The sequence below is a fragment of the Nansenia antarctica genome (assembly GCF_963989245.1).
Source record: "Nansenia antarctica genome assembly, chromosome: 1".
Taxonomy (NCBI): domain Eukaryota; kingdom Metazoa; phylum Chordata; class Actinopteri; order Argentiniformes; family Microstomatidae; genus Nansenia; species Nansenia antarctica.
Window position 1 is genome coordinate 32,040,740 of NC_137674.1, and position 15,924 is coordinate 32,056,663.

A 15,924-nucleotide genomic window follows, 5' to 3' on the forward strand; every position below is an offset into this window, starting at 1 on the left:
GTGCGGTATAATTCTAATAAGACCTGTTTGTGATGTAGAAAACTCAGGCAAGTCTGAATGACTAATTGAATCACATGTTTTCTGAAATAGGCAGCCCACAAAAAACTGACGTTCTTAAACTTTTATTTCACCGTTTGTGTGTTAGTAGGCCCATCAGAGATACAATGTATGTGCACAAGGACTGAAAAGTGAGGTTTTTTAATAATAAAAATATGGGACCTTTAAAAGGGAAGGAAAGGACTGGCCTTCGGTTCCTCAGAGATCCTTCCTGCTTTGCTGCATGCTGTTTGTCTGCCTTGAGCACATTGTCATCAAACGATTGAAAGACACCAGTAATCTGAGCTCATCTCTTGTCTCCACACATCACAATCGAGTCCAAGGGGGAATTCCATCAACGTCGCTAAAGGACAATCCAGGCGTATTTTGATAAATCACACGAGGTCTCCAAAACGAATCCAGCCTCCCGATTTTCCTTTAGTGACGATGATGGAATACCCCCCAAGAATTCCTAACTGTTTATGATGATGTAGTTGTCTGTAGCCCAGCTACTAAAGTGAGCTATGAGCATTTCATAACATAAGTCAATTTAATAAGTTAAATAAATAAGTCCATTTAATAAATAAGCATCATTTCATGGTTATGTACACGGTTATTAACTTGGTTATAGGTCATACCTGCCAACATTGGGATTTGAAAATAAGGGATATTGCGCCACCGCGCGCCCCGGGGCCCGGGCCATCCTCCCCCCCCCACCGTCCACAAACCATACCCCTTACATTTAGACAAGGGTACACACAGTCAATCCTAAAATCACCACTAGGCAACCACTTGCTAGATACCTGGTTCAAAGTTAAATACTTTGAACATCCCTGTCTGCATTATATAAACATGAAAACACAAAAGGGCATATCAATTAAACACATTTATTCATTATTTATGTACACATCACTTACACATTTAAATATGAGAGAAGGAGAGAGGGTGAGTACAGCTGTACATTGAGTACAGCGTCTTTGAGCCCCGGAAAAGCGCTATATACATTTAATTTATTATTATTATTATTATTATTACAGATGGTAAGATGATTAGATTGTGAGCATGTCATTTCAGAAAACCTAAGAAATATAATGGATATAAACAGTAGCAACAGAGTGCAAATGCAACAGAGTAAAATTAAGCTTCGGTTCCTCAGCACAAGACATAGGGCATACTAATCACCATGACATAGGGCATACTAATCACCAATGTAGGCCATACATTACTCACCATGGAGGTCTCTTCCATGCTCAAGGGACTTGTTGTACACATAGGTTGCAGATTTAGCATTCCTCAACACCTTCTGAGAAGGAGTGTATTTGTGGGCTGGACCAGTGTGGTTAATTTTACATGATAGTAAAGCACAAACAGTGCTGTTGTCCAATGCCATTCTATTTTCTGTATCTATCTTTCTTACCATACTAAATACTCTTTCAGAGCTGGCATTGCTGTGTGGAATGCATAATAAAGCTTTCATGAGTCTTGTCAACTCACTGAACCGCAAGTCCTTGCCTACAAGGCCCCAGAATCTGTCGATTCTGTCTTCTTGGGGGAGAAGGTTTTTCCTTCTATCAGTGGCCCCGGGCCCGAGCTAGATTACTCTTCCTGCAACGAATGGTGGATTGCTGATTCACATGCTTAGTATTCAAATGTATTGATTGTAAGTCGCTTTGGAATAAGGCGTCTGCTAAATGCCAAAAATGTAAAATGTAAATATAGGCATAAAAGGAGAGAAACTCATGGTGTGGCCCCCATCTTCCCCTGACCTCAACCCTATTGAGAACCTTTGGAGCATCCTCAAGCAAAATATATATGAGGGTGGGAGGCAGTTCACATCAAAACAGCAGCTCTGGGAGGCTATTCTGGCATCCTGCAAAGAAATTCAAGCAGAAACTGTCCAAAAACTCACAAGTTCAATGGTTGCAAGAATTGTGAAGGTGATATCAAAGAAGGGGTCCTATGTTAACATGTAACTTGACCTGTTAAGATGTTTTTGTTTGAAATAGCTTTTGATTTCAGTAAATATGACCTCCTAATATGACCTCCTAACCCTAAATTCATCAAATTACAATTTTTAGTTCTTTACAACCTATAAAATGTTTTGAAACTCTGTTGTGCGTAATAATTTGGAACAGTGCATTTTGAGTTTTTTATTAAAAAAAAAAAAATACTGTTATCATTGGGAGGTTTGTTCAATAAAATTTGAATTATACTCTAACGGTTGATGACTTGAAAATTATACTGATTGTCATTTGCATCGACTATTTAGGAAAATCTGAGAAAAATATAATTTGCATAATAATTTGGAACGAGGTGTATACCCTGTTTGAGTTGACAACTGAGTTTATTGGAAACATTACATTTATTTCCTTGAAAGGAATTGGGATATTCTGATATTGTCTGTTGACATTGCATTGTGAATATTGTCTATTGACTATGTATAACATTATAATTGACTACCAACACTTTAATTTTAGCATTTAGTAAATAAATATATACCCTTTGGTATTTGCATTTAAAGCCACTGTGTTGTGTCATAAACAGGTAATAGGCAATTCATATGATATATTAAAACATAAATACATTAAAAGGGTTAAAAAGGAAGTCCTATTTAAAATACTTCCACATAGTTAATGGAGGCACCGATCGTCATCATTTGAATAGTTTATTATTACAGGTAATACCGCCACTTATTTAAAATAGAACTCAGGCCCCGCCCATATGGCAGGGGTTACATGTCCTACATAGATCCATAGATCCATCCATAGTCCTTCTGTAGGGTTGGGAAATCTACACAACATGCCTGATGCATATAGGTGGCACTTCAGCATCATGCTGGTACTTACAATCTAGTAAGTCCACAAGGGGGAGTCGTACAATCACTGTTGAGGGCAGTGGTTGTAGTTTCACCTGAGAACATTGTAACCTTGTCCAGCAGGTGGCGGTGGAGCTTTTTATGAGAACGGCCACTACATGCCACAGACAGACTCCTTTACACTCCACTCTCACATGACATCGCACAGCTGATAACCTAACCAGGAGCGTGCGTTGGGTAACAATTATCAACAAGCTGTCGCCTCTTCTGAAGGCGGTTGACAGTATGAAGTGATGCACAATACATGCCTTTACCATTTCTCCTATGTGATTGATCGTTGTATAAGTAACAGTGCAGATAAGGTCATTATGGAGTCATCTGCAACAGGACTTAGGACATAAACACAGCAGACATGAGTGCAGAGGTCCATCATCGACCACTTGACTCAGTTGCCTACTGGGAGATCTGAGGCTGATATAGGATTCGCTCTTATGAAGTGCTTGTTTTTGAGGACCCTCACACACACACACACACACACACACACACACACACACACACACCAGTTGAGGCTGGGGGAGGTAGGAATCGGAGGACGGGCTCATTGTATTCCTCATTCCGTTCCATGCATTACAATGAGCCCGTCCTCCGATTTCTACCTCCACCAACCTCCACTTTCCCAGTACCTTGGAAGTCACTCCCTTCCATGTTTGTTAGAGGGAGAGAACATAATTTGGTCCTAATGTCTGTCAGTGTAGGCCACAACAGGGCACATTTAGCTGTTTAGACAACTGCACATAGGCCTACAGGTTTTAATATTCTTCTAATATTTTTGTAAGAATGTTTAATGTCTACTGATTTCATCTCATGTACCTACCTGTTGTACCCATCATTGGATTGGCACAATAGGGTTCTTTTTTTGATAATCATGATAATTTGCGGTAGGAATTACAGGTGATTAAATAACAAGGCTTGTCTGATACAGTGGGGCGGCTGGAGGCCATTTTGATGATGTTGTGTGGTGTGGTCCTCTGGCACAAACATGTACCGTGGCATCTGTGCTACACATTAGTGGACAGGATACCATTGAAGTGAGGATTAGGTGAGTGCCTCCCAATATAATATGAAGCACTTTTTACATTTACATTTTTGGCATTTAGCAGACGCCTTTATCCAAAGCGAATTACAACAAATACATTTGTCTAAGTAAGTGAATCATCTATTCATCAGTCTTAGCAGGAAAAAGTCATCTCTGCTCGGGCCAGGGGCCATTGGCAGTCACATGCTAGAAGAAGGAAGAATTACTTCTTAATTTTTTTTGCATCTTGTGCCAAATCAAGTATCATAAAATAAATCAATCAAATGTTATTATGATATTATTATTATTGTTATTGTTATCATCATCATTATTATTATTATTATTATTATTATTATTATAACAACAACTATCAATACGAATAATTATAACATATACGTATTCTTGTTATTATTAATAATAATTGTTATTGTAATTATTAATTATTATATTATTATTATCCCCATATTATCATTAACATGATATTAGGCCTATTGTGGTTTCAATGCCCATAGAGAAAGACAGCAGGTGAGTGAAATCTAGCCAATTAAAAAATACCCTGCGTGGTGTGGAGACGCTCCCATCCGCCCCATCAAAAAAGTGCTCTTCATTAACAGGCTGGTTTGTCTGTGGTGAAGCATGATCGAGCACAAAAACACAGGCCAAGACCCATGGGGGTATAGCAGACAACAGCCAAAGAAGAAACAAATCCAAACACGATAGTGAACACAGACTGTTCACTTACACAGACTGTTCACTATCGTGTTTGGATTTGTTTCTTGTTTCTTCTTACCCATGTGGTTATGTGGCCATAGCCCAGTTGCGCCTTCACAGCACCGTAAAAATGCGCCTTTTCACAGGATGCGACTGACTGTCAATAGGACGCGCTTGTCTCAGTCAATGACCCAGGTAAGGACAAAGGTTAGTTATGAGTAGGCCTACAACCACTCATCTGCACACGCGTTTCATTCGTTTTTGTTTTGCCCTCACGGCGTTTGTATCGTGTTGACTTTGGGAAGGTTTTAGAAAGACATGGTCCGCCAACCATGTGTTGAGCAGATGGAGAGAAGTCCAGTATAGGCCTAAATAATACAGGAGAGGAAAGAGGATGGACGGCAATAACTGCAAACATCACTAGGTCACCAGAATCCTCGCATGTCTAAGACAGTGCGTAATTTTGGATGAGGAAATTAAGCTATAAACAAATACTTGACTAACCTATAGAATATATACAGACCTTTCCTCTTGTTGTGAATTATAATAATAATAACCTTTATTGTATAGCACTTTTCCTGCAAACGTTGCAGCTCAAAGTGCTTATGAAGTACTGATGAAGTACTTATGAAAAAACTAAACTACTTATGAACTAGTCGATAGGCCCAAGTCGGCGTTGTCATTGTAGGCTTTTGCTGTTGTTGGCGTGGCTTAACGTGTTACCACTAACAGTGCATATTGTAGCCTACTTGTACTTCATAAACAATTGTTATAATATTTCAAAATGCTTGCATAATAAATGCCAGCGTTTTTATTGGGGATATACACAGCTGTAAATTGGAAACATTTAGATGCCAAAACGGGTGTTATTCTTTGTCAAAAAATGTGTTGGCGTAGACTAGGCCTACATATCAATTGTGAAATCGCCACAATTATTGCCTCAACATAATTAGTTGACGCAAAGGGATTATACATCATTAAGAGGACTTGTTTTGAGATTAAGACTATTACGTGGAGAGACTCCTCTGTTTATAAGCAACATAAACTCTCTCAACTAAACTTTAAATAGTGCGAATATTGGACAGTCAAGTGAATCACCTGAGATGAAACAGCTTAGTCATAAATGTGTGAATCATATTGTCCTCATGGGTTGTGTTTGTATTAGAAAATAATCTGATATACATGGTTTTGGCGTCTCCCTCAACATCAACACTGACCACATGTTCAACATTTCCTCCCGACCCAAATTTGTCCGAAATATTTGTTTTAGTTTTCCACAAATTGCTCACCACTTTTAACCCACTTTATTTCAAGTGGACAGTGCGTCGTATTTTCTCTTATAAAGAATTGAAGAAATGTGCATGCATCACTCACTTTGTGGTATAGTGAACCTTTAATGCGACACATTTCTGTAATATGTTAATATTAATCCATTATTCGTTTTCGAATAGTTTTTATTCTAGGCTACATTTTGATGTTTAATCAAACTGTTAACCAATAATTTGTTTGGTGGTTAGACAAACATGTGACATTTGACATTCAAAGCAGGAGATAGTAATTGGGCTACACTATTTGGCTATTTGCTAATTCAATCGATGAAACATTTTATTTTATAGTGTTTCTTTCAGTTCTTATTTCACTTAAATACATTTTCACAATGTGCTTCTCTGTCATTATAAGCTTATACTATAATGCAATTTGATGATATGTGTCGACAAGCCTGTCATACATACATCATTGTTTGGGGGGATAATCCTTTCAGTTAGCACACATCTTAAGGAAACTGAAAATAAGTGTCATATATTATTATGTAATTGTCATTAAGTGCCAGTGGGTGAGTGTAAAATATACACTTTTCTCTCAAAATGTGTTGGAGCTAAAAACGTCAGAGAATTCATGCAGTAGATCAAAAATAGCTTAAGCTACTCTATATTTACGACGTGCATAACATCCTCAAAATGTGTGCCCAGTAGAGCACTGAAGTCTGGTTTCCATGAAATCCTTGCCAAACTTCTCCCCCCTTGATATCCCTCTTGGTTGTCTGTTTTCTTAAAGTGGGTTCGGAGAAGTGTTGAGGGGGCGGATAGTTTTCATTTTCCCCTGCATCGTGCTTAGCCAATAATGTCGAGGGATCTGTTGTGCACATCTCAGCTGGCAGACATTTAAAAAGGAGACAGTCCGGCGCTGCTGCAATTTGTATTAAAACCCCCCAGCCTCTTTCTATGGAATCGTTAGCGACTCCAGACTCACCCACCACCCACCCACCTCTGCAGTACTGTAGTCCACACCATTAGCTGCCTCGCGCCTCGGGACACTTCTTAAAGGACACCCACCACAGATCATTTCATTTGCGGCTGTTCGGAGGTTTTTTGACAGGTGAGTGGGTGAATTTTTACTTTAGATCTGAGAAAGTGCGTGCGTAAAACATGTTTTCGGATTAGTTTCTTCCTTCCACATGTTGCAGGTGTTTGTTACGCATAACTTTCTCTGCTGTGTTCATCTTTCTTTTGCTAAACCCAACCGTGGGCTTAGGGTATTTGTTAATTTGAACATGAAAAATAAGACAACAATTATCATACACGCGCCTAAAGCGGCGAGCATGTTTGTCATAGGATATCATTTATCTGACTGCTATTCTCTTATCCCTGAATTGGAAACGCATTATAGTCTAAATGGCTAATAACCGATTTCGTTTTGACAACTTTGTGTGATGTACACAGTGAGTTAAGTAGAACATAATATGACTTTCGAAACAAACTAACTTGGTGTCGTTAAAGACTAATAATGATGGCAATATTGATTACGAAAGAATTTAGATTCTCATTTGTCCCTCATAACTTAAGAGTTTCCTGCTCAATTGCAAAAAAAAGCAGAGGAACAACGCGTAATTACGCAGCAAACTGTCTGTCGATTGTAACAACCATGTTGCAATCAGGGTGCGAAATAAGGGGGAGCTCGGGGAGCTATAGCTCCCCTAGTGGTGACATGAGCTCCCCTGGAAACATGGTTTGTGAAATTTTGGGGGAGCTCTAAAATATTCCAAATTGCGATGGATTTATTCCAAGTTGTGACGGATTTTACCTGGTGTAATATGATTTGTAGAGGCATACAATCTATTTTGATGTTGGTATTAGGTATATGATATATTATAGCCTACATATAGGCCTTTATTGGCTACAACTATGCCTGACAGTAACAGAGCGGGGTGCACTGACGCTGAACCCCTCATAGTGATAAGTAGGTGGACAACGCGTGGTGCTGAAATAGCCGACATGCGGTGTGTGGTTTGAAAAAAGTAACGCCAGCTCAGTAAATAATTCAAACTTAATGTTTACTTATAGGCTATGTGACTGCACCACACATGTGAACAGTAACAAAGCAAATGCAGTTTAATTTTATGAAAAACATTGACAACTAAATCGGCGCAAAAAAAAAAAAAACTGAATCCGCTTAGCCTATATGCTCTTGAAATGACAGAGCAAACACGCTACATTACTAGGGATAATAATTACAATGAGCCATTCATTAAAAATAGAAAAAATTATATTAGGCTATTAAATCTCACTTAATGAGAAAACTGGCATCTCCCATCGGTCACTATTTGTTGGCTATCTGGTGATATGGACGTCTTTGAGTGTCTAGAAAAGCGCTATAAGTCTAATGTATTATTATTATTTATTATTATTATGGACGTCACTTTAACGTCCGGCAGTTATTATGGACGTCCGGCAGTTCTCAAGGTTTTTATGCACCAATCAATTCCTCTCGTGCGTCTTTATCACATTCATTGACGAAAAGGACGACTCGCATGGTGGAAGGGAACATTCATTGTGAGCACGGAAAATGTGAGTCTCACAACGGCTTTGCATTGATGAAACCAGGTAGGATGAACGCATAGTTCGCTGTCCATTCCTCTTTAAATGCCCTGTTTTCACCGTCAACTTTCCTCTTTAGACCTTTGGAGAGTGACATTATGTTTCTCTTGCTAGCTAGCAGGTTAAATGTTTAGCTAACTTCACCCGGCACGCAAACAACCAATCCAATAATAATGTGACCATGTAAGTCTGGGAGGAGGGGGAATAATTATCAGAATGAAACTATGTTAAATAATTATTAGAATAAGTTAGGCTGCGCTACATCGTCAGTCCACACATTTATTATTCAAAACTATGGAAAAGGGTGAAACTACGTTTCAACGTTGTTGAGAATCACAACACAAACTCGCTAGTCAAGCCAAAATACAGCAGCGAAATGGATTGGACTGCTACCTAGTTAACTATAACACTACTTTACATTGTTACCTAGTTAACTAGAACACTACTTTACATTGTTAGCAGGCTCACAAAACAAGCCGTGTTAGTTGACTAGCGATGTGTCATTGATTTTCGACAACGCGGAAATGTGTTCACATTTTTCGAAAGAAAAGTCAAAGCATTAGAACGTAGAACGGAAAATCGCACGCGCGCTTTGCGCACGGAAAGCCACCGGCCCCGGTTTGGCCTGATTTTTTTTTTCCGTCAGGAGATTTTTTGTTTGTTGCTTTAATCCCTGGGCTCCCCCGCACACCGTGATTTAATTCGCACACTGGTTGCAATGACACATGATAATTCAATCTCCCCTATGTCTTTCATCAAGGATGGCCAGCTCGGCACGTATCCTATGTGGTGTGCTTTTCATCTTGGGGCTGCTATTATCCTCTCCTGTGGAGTCCAAAAGGAACCGGGGCTCCCAAGGCGGCGCCATTCCTCATCCTGACAAAAACAACCCAAACGAATCGGAGCAGCAACCGCAGCCACCGCAGGCGGGCTCTGGCTCCCGTGGGCGGGGGAAGAGCTCCGCTGCACCGGCCGAGGAGGTTCTGGAGTCCAGCCAGGAAGCCTTACATGTCACGGAGCGCCGCTATCTGAAACGAGACTGGTGCAAGACCCAGCCGCTGAAGCAGACCATCCACGAGGAGGGCTGCACAAGCCGCACCATCATCAACCGGTTCTGCTACGGACAGTGCAACTCTTTCTACATTCCGAGGCACGTGCGCAGGGAGGAGGGGGCCTTCCAGTCGTGTTCCTTCTGCAAGCCGAAACGGTTCACCACTATGACTTTCACTTTGAATTGCCCGGACCAGCAGCCGTCCACCAAGAAGAAACGCATCCAGCGCGTAAAGCAATGTCGCTGCATCTCCATAGACCTGGACTAGACCAACGTGTGTGTGTGTGTGTGTGTGTGTGTGCGTGCGTGTGTGTGTGTGTGTGTGTGTGTGTGTGTGTGTGTGCGTGTGTGTGTGTGTGTGTATGTGTGCGTGTGTGTGTGTGTGTGTGTGTGTGCGTGTGTGTGTGCGTGTGTGTGCGTGTGTGGCGCGTTCATTAGACTCCTCATTTAACAACTATGGAATTCGATGAAGGATGAAGGAGACGCTGTACAACAGGCAAGCGGCATATTTCCACATGGGGAAATGTTCAACCTGCGAAGTTGAACGTTCATGCAGTTTGTTGTGTGCGTCCTGTGTTGACTTTAGATATAGGCTACATGGACATACTCTTTTGTAAACGACGCCTGCTGTATAACATACGTTTTGTTTGTCTTGTAATTTCTCATAATGCAAATTGCGATAGTGGCAAGAAACCTTGCATGGTAAAACATGGAATGATTACAAGCTGCCGATTGACCAAAATGCACGGCTTCACTCACCTTCACAAATACGACTGCAGAACCGCACACCACTTTCACTCTGGACAAACACAACAATTTCCCATCCAACTTGACTGGGAAGCTTCAGCCAACACGATGTAGGCCTCTATGCGTTTATATGACTGATAAATAGATAGTTTCCACTATGTGGAATTTGAGGATGAGTGATATTATTTAATGTGATAGTGAGATGTTTATGAAATTTCCAGACTGTTCCATTGACTTCTGTGAATCTCGACCACCAAATAGCTAGTTTCAATGGGGAAAATATATTTTGTAAAGTTTTAGTAGGCCTATAGACTTATGTTCGATGATATAATACATCGATGCTATCAAATATTTGTATTAGTTAGACATGGTATTGTGCAGAATGAATTGTGTAGAATTTCTTAATATTGTTGCAAATAGAACTGTTTATGTTAGTTATCCATACACGACTTATGCAACCGGTTTGTTAATTTTCTATGAGTAAGTGATCCACCCAACAATTACAAAATAAACTGCTATTGATATTGACGCTAAAAGTGCTTCTTTTTACAAAGTTGCTGTCTGAATGTTTTCCTCAAACAAGGCGCACAAAACAAAGGTTAAATGCATCGTAAATTAACCTACTCTCCAACTGCAAAGACTCAGATTTCATGCAGAGCATTTTATGCATCAGGTTAACCCGAAACACCAAATGAAAACATCTTCTCCAGTGATGGGCTATTTTCTTCTTGCTTGTTGGAGCCAACCTCTTGCTGGGGACTTTTATACGTTTCTTAGACCCTTGGATACATTTCGTCGTAAAACTACGATAATTTATGAGGAAAGACCACAAGAAACGCGAATACATGACAGACCCAACAACCTTTTCAATAACCGCTTCAAACGACGCTGTCCCAGTTTTACAATAGGCTCTTCCCCGCTTGCAAATCTGTCATTGCGATGGGTCCAAGTCACAATGGCGGGTTTGCAAGGGCATGCAATTGCGGTTTCTTGCTTTAGCTGGGTTGAGGCTTCTCTGCAGGAGGATAAATCAATTAATTGATCTTTGCAGTAGCCTACAAGAGGCTTACTGCGCAAGGCCAGGATGGATGTAGAGATGAAGTGAGTTTCTGATTCGACATTGTAAGAGTTAGGCTATAATAAAAACACGAAAGGCTTTATTTTCGGTAGAATATTCCAATACAACACTAACCCTCCGACATTATTAAAATAAATCAACAGAAAATAGGCTAAACTAAGTTGGTATGTATGCCACCATCACAACCCTGCAAGGCCATTGTGTTCGCTTCACCATTAAATTGGCCACAATTATAAGCGGGAGACAATTATTTCAATGAAGAGCTGAAAGTCATGGTTGTATATAATTAAATCATGTTTTTCTATTATTAATAATTAATAACAGGCCTATCCAATGTCACGGGCTGAAATAGCTATCAGTTAAAATCCGTAAGATGTCATTATTATTATTTAAAAAATGGAAAAAATCAGTTAAATAAATCTATCATTCATCTATCAATGAAATAACTATAGGCTTCAACATGTAAACAGTTTGTCTCCTATGATGTAGCATCCCCCTTGGGTATATCAGTGTAATTTCAGTTGTGTACTATAGCACGCCCCTTGGGCCAACCAGTGTATTTTTTGTAAATGCCGGATACCTTTGGCAAGACGCACCATTCACCCAAAGTGTCGTTAACATAGGCTGCGTTCATAAGTTCGCTCTGGAATCTGATCAGCACTCATGGAATGCCTCTCATCCAATCAAATTACTTGGTCCCCTCATTACGTTATACGAGCACTCCGGCGAACGCAATTTACGAACGCAGCCCATGTCCCACTGGCGTCTGAGATATTGCGTGTGACAGATATGCATCTTGTGTGTGACATATGAACATACGAACGTAAACAGATCCACAGTCCCCTCTCCGATTGCATCGTGGGGTATAATAATAATACACGAGACACTTTAATGAATATATTTTCACCTTTATTTGGCTACTGCATCATTACTGAGCCTGAATGTTATTGTAAGGGTAGAGAGTGTTGAAAGTATAGAAAATAGAAAAGGAGGGTTAACACATCCGTTTCCATGCGTGGGAGGATCTCATCAACGACTCCTAAGTTAAGACTTTGGTGACAGAATCATACTGATCTTTGCAACTATTACTTTGACCTTTAGCAATTCATTTTTAAGCAATTTTTTAAAATCAATGTTGAAGCACCATTAGAAAGATACCACACGAACCATCATCATTAGGCCTAATTTAGGAACACACATTCAAGTTGAATTTCTGCTAATATTGTTTTTAAAACATACAATGTACAATTCTAAAGTTATGAAATGTCTTCATACAAAAATCAATGGCACATTAAAAAAATTATGGAGGCGAAAAGATTGTTAAACAGTGCTACACATTAAATCTTCAACACCATTCTCAATGGGGTCTGCCAGAACTGTCATTATGACCCTATTCAAGTACACATGGTTTGAGTTGGTATACACAATTGTTCTATATTCTCTAGAAAGGCAATGTGTTTAGACAAATTACTTTCATTGTTTTTAGATTGGATCAAAAAGGAGTAACATTATTTGGGGTGTCAAAGCTAAACCCACTATGCAGTCACCATATGAAACTAAATCCATCTCCCCCTGGCTGAGCCATTGATGCAGCTTCCTCGAGACAAGGGCAGAAATCATATACAAAAATACAGCCTCAAAGAGAAAACAACTGATGTTTTGGCATAAAATAAATCTTTCATATTCATATACAAATAATGGTTCATCCATATCAATATAGGGGCATAGCCATTTATAGTTTACCAAGACAGCGCTCAAATCTTACAGAGTGAAAATAACAATATTTTTGTTAAATAAATATACTATAGTTCTCTCCAAAAACTCTAAACGGATAATGTCATTTTCATCGCAACATTTCGTAATTCACAAAGTGAATCTTTTTTTATAGCAAGGGAACCATAGAGTTGCATAGAGGTTTAAACAGAGGTGCAAAAAAGTGCAATACATTTGTACCAGTTGACAATAACAGGGAATGTGACATAGCTACTACATACAGCTGTGGCAAGCAGGAAAGTGCTTAGGGTTGTGACGTGAGCAGGGACTGCTCAGGGTCTACACACTATGTCCAAACAACATTCATTAAGAGGAACTTATTCATTGTAACACTTGAAGAATCAGGTCAGCTTAGCCACACTTAGTTAAGTCCTGTTGCTCTCGTCAGCGGAGAAGGTAGTTTCTTCTTAACGTCTCGGAGCGTGTGTTTCGGCGGTTGGGGAGCGAGGAGGTGCTGTCTGGATCTGGGCTGTCCCCCAGGAGACTGTCACCCAGGAGACGGTCACCCAGGAGACGTCAGTCTAGTGCAGTCACACCGTGTAGCTCTCTACACACCTACCATGTTCAATCCACTCTGACTGATTATCTCTGTTTACTCAGATGTCAGATTCATTGGTCAGATGTCTATTTTATTTTTAATTCTATTATTCTATCGCCACTTTATTTTTGTTGTTGTTGTTGTTTGTGGTGTGAGCTGCTGTTGTCTTAATTTCCCCTCTGGGATCAATAAAGTGCCTATCTATCTATCTATCTATCTATCTATCTATCTATCTATCAGACATTAACATTTGCCTTCATTAGGACTCTCAGTCAAAGTTTTGGTCAGAGTGAAGTATCAGATCAAAACCTGCCTGTCCCTGCTCATTTTCAAACTAACATAATGAAAGATGAAATGCATTTACAAGACTCACCCCACAACAGGACAAGTCATAGCAGATGAACACATTTAAGCACTTTTATATTGCTTACGTATTCCAAATCATTATTGGAACATCGACCACAAGGTTACATATTCTTTTGATAGTATAACCAGCAAAAGTTCACCTGGTCGTTATATTGGTTAACATAATATATATAATATAACAACAACAACAACAACAACAAGAAGGCATTATGCTGTATTTGCATAACCTACAATGCATTAAAGACTATTGTATCTATTTTGAGTTGCTATCCTGAAAGAAGCCCATAGGAATGAATGGGAGTGTCCTCAGGGAGTGTCCTCAGTCAGAATCCAGGGATTCCCCTTCTGTATTCCAGTTAAGCCCAATTTATGCTTCTGCGTAAAATCGACGGCGTAGTCTACGCCGTTGTTTGCGTAGGCCCGCAGCTTACGGTGTAGGTTGACGCGCACCTCTCCAAAAATGTAACTACGCGGCAGTGCCTACGCAACTGTAAGCACTGTGATTGGTCCGCTTGGTAGCACATGATTCCGATATGATTCCGACTCTCTCGTAGGCCAAAATGCGGAAGCCATGACAGAAATATAATTTACTTTTTCTGTAATTACTTATTAATAAAGATTAGAAAAATTATGATGACCATCGTATTATCTTAGTTTAATGTCATTTCAATGCATCATAGAACTTTTATTTACAACAAGCATAAAAAAAAAAACGCTATTATGCCGCTTTGAGTACCGTACACCTTTCCAACGGAGCGCCCTATGGAAGCGTCAGGCACAGCCTTCCTATAAGGAGCGCGATTCACATTTACGAGATGTACAATCCTGTTTATTTAGAAATAAATGATTAGTTACAGGGAGCCCCATGGCTGTTCGTTGGGTTTAAATTATATTTATGATAGACATATTTAAGTTATCTATAAAAACTATGATTGGTCCGCTTAATTGCGTCACATTCCGACTCTCTCGTAGGAATGCGGAAGCCATTACAGAAATGTCATTTACCTTTTCTGTAATTACTTATTAATAAAGATTTGATTTTATATGATAACCATCGTATTATCTTAGTTTAATGTCATTTCAATGCATTATGGACATTTTCTTTACAACAAGCATAACAAGAAAAATCGCGATTATGCCACTATGAGTACACCGTTCCAACGGAGCGGATCAACGCGACGCAGAAGTATTTGCGTATGCTACGGCATAGCCGTGCGTAAATTCGACGCAGAAGCATAAATTGGGCTTTATGTCAGCTGGAGTGCTCATTGTCCTGAACCTTTCCGCCCCTAACAGCAGTCTCCACAGGCCGGGGGCACCCAGAGGTCACCCAGAGGTCACGCAAGTCTGGATGAATGAGGTTGACCTTTGAACCCTGTAAGACTCCCAATATGTCGTCTGTTTTAGCCAGCCCTGAACCCCCTAAGTGAAGTCCAACCCTTTACTCTTGTCTCAGCAGCAGGACGGAGGACAGACGAGCCCCTCTCTCCCATGATCCTCTTCTTGGTTTAGTAGTATCAACAGAGGGCTAAACTGTTGGTATGGATGGTGGTTCCCAGGAGACACGTTGTGGTAGAAAAGCCCCACATCGGGTGCATCTTTCCTGGGGAGGAGTTGGGGCGGTAAGAGGGGTGTCTGGTAAGGAGGGGCGCGAAGATGGGTCGGTCGGTATGGGCCAGTAGAGGGGGGGGTCGTGGTGGTGGACGTCCACAGAGGGGGCACAGAGGGCTATGAGGTATGAGGTCGAGGCAGGTGGCGAAGGCAAGAGAGAGAGAGAGAGAGAGATGACGCCAGCAGACTGTCCATCTGTCTTCTTCTTCTTCTCCTCCCGCTCAACACTTTTATCACTCTGTTCTCTT

At 40.3% G+C, this 15,924-nt stretch overlaps 1 protein-coding gene across 1 annotated transcript; it reads left to right on the top strand.

The window, feature by feature from the left end:
* Window positions 1-9,273: 9,273 nt before the first annotated feature.
* Window positions 9,274-9,831, top strand: grem1b (gremlin 1b; the record flags this gene model as incomplete). The annotated part of the gene is made up of 1 exon (XM_080533339.1): window positions 9,274-9,831. The coding sequence occupies one exon, from the start codon at window positions 9,274-9,276 to the stop codon at window positions 9,829-9,831; it is 558 nt and encodes a 185-aa protein (XP_080389465.1).
* Between the last annotated feature and the right edge of the window lie 6,093 nt (window positions 9,832-15,924).